The sequence below is a fragment of the Balaenoptera physalus genome, assembly GCF_965194825.1.
Source record: "Balaenoptera physalus genome assembly, chromosome: 17".
Taxonomy (NCBI): domain Eukaryota; kingdom Metazoa; phylum Chordata; class Mammalia; order Artiodactyla; family Balaenopteridae; genus Balaenoptera; species Balaenoptera physalus.
In genome coordinates this window covers 63,926,307-63,933,726 of record NC_138895.1, presented here as the reverse complement: position 1 = coordinate 63,933,726, position 7,420 = coordinate 63,926,307, and the positions used below count along the sequence as shown (strand labels likewise).

General features: G+C 41.4%; 1 protein-coding gene across 1 annotated transcript; it reads right to left on the bottom strand.

The window, feature by feature from the left end:
- Positions 1–602: 602 nt before the first annotated feature.
- Positions 603–6,740, bottom strand: UTP23 (UTP23 small subunit processome component). The gene is made up of 3 exons (XM_082433237.1): positions 6,432–6,740; positions 2,445–2,619; positions 603–1,164 (listed from the first exon to the last, which is right to left on the bottom strand). The coding sequence occupies exons 1-3, from the start codon at positions 6,617–6,619 to the stop codon at positions 784–786; spliced, it is 744 nt and encodes a 247-aa protein (XP_082289363.1). The 5' UTR covers positions 6,620–6,740; the 3' UTR covers positions 603–783.
- Positions 6,741–7,420: the final 680 nt, after the last annotated feature.

Sequence of the window (7,420 nt, the reverse complement as noted above, 5' to 3'; positions counted from 1 at the left end):
GAAGTATTCCAGGGGTAAGAAATGACCCGATATTATATTGAAAATTATGAGATCCTTTCCAGAGTTACTGGAGAATATGGCAAGATCAAGTCAGATGCTAGAAGAAAATGAGGCCATTATTAACTTCTAGAATAACAAAAAAGTAACATAAAAACCAAATTCAACCATAGCATGCTACTTGGTTTAGTAGTAAACAGAGTTTGTAGTCATCAAAATGAAAATACTGAATTTGGGATGTATAAAGATTGAAATATTAATATATTAGAAAAATGGTGGAGTAAAATAAGTAAGCAAAATTTCTACTCTTTCTAGTAGGAAGTCAATAAATAACGGGCAGATCCAAAGGTAGCAGCAGATTCATATTATTTGGAAATATACAGGTAAATTCTACAACCACTACATGAGTTGAAAGAGAAAGTTTCCTCTGTGAATGTGAAAAAGGGATTATCTCTTTTTTGTCACAAGTGTTTTGGTACTATACGATTTTTTTTAAACTATCTGCATATAATGTTGGAGGGTGGGGGACAGCAGTAAGACAGAAAGGGACAACAGTTTACATTAAAAAACAACCTCCAAATTCTCTAAGAAAAGTAAACATGATCACACCTAAATCCATCCACTCTGGTTTTTTTTTTTTTTTTAACAAATAATTTTAAACAAAGGCTTGTGGGTCAATATTCATTTACAAAAATAAGTTTAGTCTTTTAACATAAGTACTTCCACAGTTTCAAAAAGAAATTCATTTTCATATTTGCATGTCTTTAAAAGTATTCAAAGGACTCATTATCCTGCATTCTGCTTTTCAGAAAGTACTTTTGAGGTAGATCTGTTTCGGATTCTTTTTCTTTTTCTTTTCTTTTCAGAGGCAGATGAGTTTGTATCCTGTGTTTTTTTCTTTTTCTTCAAACAGCTAAGAGGATTAGGGCCACTTATTTTCCTGCGCTTTTTTTTTCTTCTCTGTTCAGGGTCTTTTACTAAACCCTGTTCCTCTTTGAGTTGCTTGATACTTTGTTTCTCTTGCCCTGAGACAAGCTGACCTGACTCTACTGCTTTAGCAAATGCAATTGTTTTTGGAGAAGGTTTGTCCAAGACTATAGTGTTCTGAATAATGAACATGAGAGGAATTCCAGGCTTTTTCTTTACTTTCATAGACAAATTCTGATCCTATTAAAAACAAAAATAGAATTATTTAGTTCAAATATATCAATTAAATCAGATGCCTTAAAGAGATTCTAAGAACTTAAAGAGGGCTATACTGAAAATTAAAGAGATCACAGGTTTTACTTTTCAAATCAGTATGTCTTACTAATGGGAGTATATTTCATGATAAAGAAAAGAAGAGGGCTTCCCTGGTGGCGCAGTGGTTGAGAGTCTGCCTGCCAATGCAGGGGACACGGATTCGAGCCCTGGTCTGGGAGGATCCCACATGCCGCGGAGCAGCTGGGCCCACGAGCCACAATTACTGAGCCTGCGTGTCTGGAGCCCGTGCTCCGCAACAAGAGAGGCCGCGATAGTGAGAGGCCTGCGCACCGCGATGAAGAGTGGCCCCCGCTTGCCACAACTAGAGAAGGCCCTCGCACAGAAACGAAGACCCAACACAGCCATAAATAAATAATAAATAAATATTTTAAAAAAAAAAAGAAAGGAAGAAAAACATAAAAACTGAGCACAGTTAAGTGGCAACAATGTGAACTGGATTTATCAATATTTTATATTGATCAATATTCTAAGACCACAAATTTTCTAGGACCTCGAATTACAAACTAATACAAAGGTAAATATACTAGATGATGTCCCTCATTTCTACTCTGAGATATGTTTCAGAAAGGGTCAAGAATGCTCACAGAGATTGAAAGACTAGAAATAAAGTAGGAATTAGCTGACTCAGATTCTAGACTCAGCTCTGCTTCTAATTGTGTAATTTTATAATCCTACAAGCAAATTTAAGGAAATCTGTATGTATGCAAGCTTATTCATTAATATCGACCCCGAGAGTCTCTCCTCCCCTGCTTCCCAGTCTTTAAAAGCCTGAAACAGTTCCATACTGGTGGTAGAGTCTCAAACAATATGAAACACGACTTTCCAAGAAATAATATGAAATACGAGAACGTGAAAAAACATGCATAAACATAAAATGTAAAATCTTTGCTCTACTTACCTTCCCTTCAAGAGCCCTAAAACATATCATCACATCTGTCAATAACTTTTATTTTACAAAAGGAAACTTCAGTAATTTAGAAGAAAATCATTATGCTTAAGGTTCTCTCCTCAAATTCTCAAATGACAATTGCTTTTGTTGACTACAAATTAACTTGAAAGTGTGCATTTTAAAAAGTTGAAACACTTAAACCACTTCCACCTAATTTTTTCTAATGATAAATAGCTCCATATGGAGTATAAATAGAAATGATTAAGATTGACTCTGGTCTTAAAAGTGGTATCACCTGTGTTGCCACAAAATAATGGTGAGGATTCCCATCTTCAACCATGGAAAGCAGACATTCTGATCCACTCACTGAATTCTTGAAATGGGGACAGTTTCGAACCTGGCATTTTTGTGCAATCAGCTTTGCCCCATATAAGTCCTTTCCCAATGTTTCCAACTCTTTTAACACACACCTGAAAAAAAAAAAGTTATTAGCAGCTCACAATTATAATAGACGCATATCTGTTGTTCACATAAATTATAAAAAAAAATACTCAATTCTTCTTTTTAAGCTACAAACCATACATTAAGCATTTCACTATTAAAAGACCCGAAAAATGCATACACGAAGTAGAAGGAAAATATAAAAAGTTAACATGTACTGAGCATTTATGATGTGCAGGCAGCATACTAACTGCCTTTACATAAATTCTCGCTTATCTCACAACAGCCCTACAAAGTTGGGCAGCTTACTTTATTTATTTTTTTCTACTTTTATTCTATTTATTTTTATTAATTTTTCTTGGAGTATGGTTGCTTTACAATGTTGTGTTAGCTCCCACTGCACAACAAAAGGAATCAGCCACACACATACAGATATCCCCTCCCTTCTGGACTTCCCTCCCATTTAGGTTAGCACAGTGCATAAGGTAGAGTTCCCTGTGCTATACAGTATGAGGGCAGCTTACTGTAAAATTATCCTTATTTACAACACCTCATTCTGAGAGATTTCAAATAACAGGCCCAAATTCAAACAACTAACAAGAGGTAGAGTTGAAATGTGAATCTAAGTAGTTTGACGATAGATGCTTTGCACCAACCACAGTGCTACAGGCTTCTCCTTCAAGTGCAAATCGGTGCACCTTCGGAATCTTTTCAGCTTAGAAAAGTAAACATTCTCAAGTCACCAGCGTGTTTAAAAACAATCACAACTTTCTTTCACTTTGCATTTTCATATTAATATCAGGCAATGTTTTTCAAAGTGTCATCTATAAACTACCCCTATTGGAATGACACAGTGATATTAATTTCTAGCTCCTTTCTCATCCCCAAATCTGAACCTCTTGTGGAGTCAAACATTAGCATCTTAATAAGCTCCCCAGGTACTTCCTCTGTCCCACTTAAAAATTATGAGAACTACTGAGTCAAAGATTTCTTCAACCCTAGCCAGCCCTTGCCTGACTCTACCTTGCCTCACCGGCTTTATCACACCATTCGTTTTTGCTTTTTTTAAGAGATTTTGCTTTCTAAAGTCATCCATTTTGAACTCCATTTTGAGTTTCAGGCCTAAATTGCCAACTACTTATTGAATATTTCCTGTGGATGGCCCGCCATCAGCTCTTCGTCAAATTCACGATGTCTAAAATCAAACTACTTTCCTGCCTCCAGACTTCTCCAGGACTTGCTATCTTTTTGAATTTATTATCTTCTCAGATACTGTTTCGAAATCAGAAATCCTATTTAACCTTTGCTTCCTCACTCCTACCCCTGCCCCTACCCCATCAGTGGTAGTCCTATCTCAGCTGTTGGTATCTACCTCTGTAACGTCTCCTTGTGGAAGTTCCCACTTCTCCTCTCTTAGGTTCAGGCTCCCATTATTTCTTGACTAGACAACCACAGAACGGGTTTGCCTGTCTTCATTCTCTTGCTTCTCCAACTTACCCCTCACATAGCTGCAGTTATCTTTTCTAGAAGATACTTACCAGGTCTGATAGCATTTATCTCTTGATACACACCAAGAATTGACATATGCTTTAAAATAAACTAGCAGTAACTTATTCTTAAATGAATAAGAATGGCCATGTCGGGACTTCCCTGGCGGTCCAGTGGTTAAGAATCACTTACAATGCAGGGGATGCAGGTTCGATCCCTGGTCAGGGAACTAAGATCCCACATGCCACGGAGCAGCTAAGCCCACGAGCCACAACTAGAGAGAAGCCTGCGCGCTGCATCGAAAGATCCCACATGCCGCAACTAAGACCCACCCGAGGGAGCCAAAAAAAAAAAAAAAGAACGGCCATGTCAATAATTGCAAAGACTTGGTGATAGACATTTCGTTATACTATTCTATTTTTGTGTATGTATGAAATATTCCAGAAGTTAAAATAAATTCTCCAGGCGGAAAAATGCTGCAGAATATAATTTCATGCAGTACTTCTCAACCTTCTTTATATTACAGCCCTGTATTAAAAATGTTAGTATTTCTATGGCAGACAGGGGTAAGTGGACAAGGCTTGTAGCCAGAAGCAATCAACTCTGGGGCACAGACCATCTGAGGACTTGTCTGGTGGCTCTGAAGGAGATGGGGATCAAAACTTAGGGGGTGGGCTTCCCTGGTGGCACAGTGGTTGAGAATCTGCCTGCCAATGCAGGGGACACGGGTTCGAGCCCTGGTCTGGGAGGATCTCACATGACGCGGAGCAACTAGGCCCGTGAGCCACAATTACTGAGCCTGCGCGTCTGGAGCCTGTGCTCCGCAACAAGAGAGGCCACGATAGTGAGAGGCCCGCGCACCGCGATGAAGAGTGGCCCCCGCTTGCCACAACTAGAGAAAGCCCTCGCACAGAAACGAAGACCCAACACAGCCAAAAAAATAAAATAAATAAATAAATAAATACATAAACAAGTCAGGAGCTCTTTAAAAAAAAACCTAACCCATGAAGGATTAAAAAAAAAAAAAAAAAAACTTAGGGGGCATCTATGACCCATTTGAGGCTCTGCTTGAATGAAACCCACATGAAGTTCTGAAGATAGAAAGCTGTTCATGGAGTAGTGTTATGTGAGAAATGCAGGCCATTAATATCACATGCAGAGTAAGAGCCCATTCATGTGTGTGTGTGTGTGTGTGTGTGTAAAGAACTGGATGATACACCACATGCTAACAGTGGTAAGTCACTGGTGTGGTATTACGGGTCATTTAAATCTTCTCTGTTCACTTTTTAAAGGAAATATTCTACAAAGGAAAAAACAAAACAAAACTAAGTTTATGAATAGTAGTTCTTCATTATGCAGCCTCAACTTATCTTCTTCCCAGCTTATTTCCCAAATATACGCTGTGCTCTAATCTCTTTCCCTGGCATTTCACAACTCCACTCCACTCCTTTGTTCAAGAGGTCCCTACAAGTCACTTCCCTTTTCTTTCACTCAAAAAATGTCCTTCCCCTCAGAACTGAACCGTGACTGGGCTCAGAAGTTATCTCCTCTGTGGAACCTTCCTTGATTCCATCCTTCCTCCAATCAACCCCCCAAGATTCCATCTTAGGTGTTCCCACACTTTGAAGAAGTGAGGAAACTAGGGGTCAAAACACACCAATTAGAGGTTGATTTATGCACTTTGCTGGCCATACAGGCTGGGAGATCATCCTGTTCACCAAGTTATCCTCTGGCTAGAGCAGTGCTCGGCGTATGGCTGGTGCTCAATAAACACAGTTGAATAAACAAATGACCTTGCACAAAGTTCTTGAAACATCGAGTCCTGACTTATCTTTCTGGGAATCGAAGATATTACATCATGGGGCAGTTGTGAAGCTTGAAAAATTCTTAAACTGGGAAAAACTATGCAAACAACAAGCAATCACTTAGAGGATATAGGTCTGAGATACCAATAAATGCTCTACATATACTATACCTCGTCCGACTTCTAGCAAGTTTGTAAGTAGTTACGAGCTTTTTTCTACAAATGAGTAATCCAAGGCTCAGAGAGGTTAAGTAACTTGCCCGAAATCACAAAGCTGGTAGAACCGGGCCCAATACTGGAAACCAGGTCGAACGGCAAAGCACGTGTTCTTATCCTCCAGGATAAGATGAATACTCGCCGGACCTTATACTGTCTATCCACTTGGTAGATACTCGCCCACCCTCCTTAGCGGCCCCACTGAACTGTCAACTCCTCGTGGGCGGCACGCTTTGCCCCTCGAAGGCTCCCAAAGGATGCCTGCGAGCAGCGGCCTCCCCTCTACCGCACCCGCGGGGCCCCCGCGCCTCCACCCGGACCAGCCAAGCCCACCTGGTGGTGCACAGCTGAGTCTCCCCCATGAGGTAGCGGGGCAGCTGCTCCCGCAGCTGGATGCGGCCCCGCAAAGCCGCCTGACAGAAGGTGCCGTCCAGCAGGATCTGGTACGGCTCGCGGACCCCAAAATTGTTGCGGAAGAAGCCAAGATGCTTCTTGGCGTGTTTCTGCCTCGTGATCTTCATGCCTGGCTTTCCCGGAGCGAGCCACCGGACCAGAAAGCAGCAGCGAACTCCCTCGCCACACAACCCGCTATTGGCAAGACGGGCTTCTCCCGGAAATGAAGAACCCTTGGCCCCGGAAGCAAACGCCCCCATCTGTGGGCCTGGTTTACGTCACTCCCAAACGAGAGCGCGCTTTACCCGGTGCCCGCGCTTTAAGGGGCACGCCCTCGGGGGCGGAGCTTGCGCGTAAGTGGGAAAACGACTAAGTGCGCGATTAGAGGCGCACATGCGCAGTCATGGGCCAGGTTAAAAGAAATACACACTGCCTCTTGCACGTTACCTGGCACGGCATCTGAAAAATCCGCGGTATAATAATAGTGAAAATATTGAGCCTTAATATGTCCTAGGCACTGTTCTAGGTAATATACCTTATATTTTTCCCTTTAATGTTAATAATTCTCAAATGAGGGAAGAAAGCGACCAAAGTATATTGGGCGACTATGATTGGGCAGGTTTGTAGTGATTGCCTTCCTATAAAGAAGTTAAGCACGTTTACTAAGGGCACGTGGTTCTTTAGTGTCAGAACTATCACCGGAACTCAGGTCCCCTGCCTGAAGTTCAAATATTCTTGCACTCCCCCTCACCTCCCGCACACATTCCCGCCATAGGACCCCTCCCACTGAAAAGCCAAATGTCAGGGCAAAAAGTCCCCATCGTTTTGCATTTCCTCTTCTCCTGGAGACCATCCTAAATCACTCGCAAGGAGTGTTTCCGGAGGACTTATTCAAGAGCTTCGTTTTCCAAGAGTCAGTGTCCCTAAAC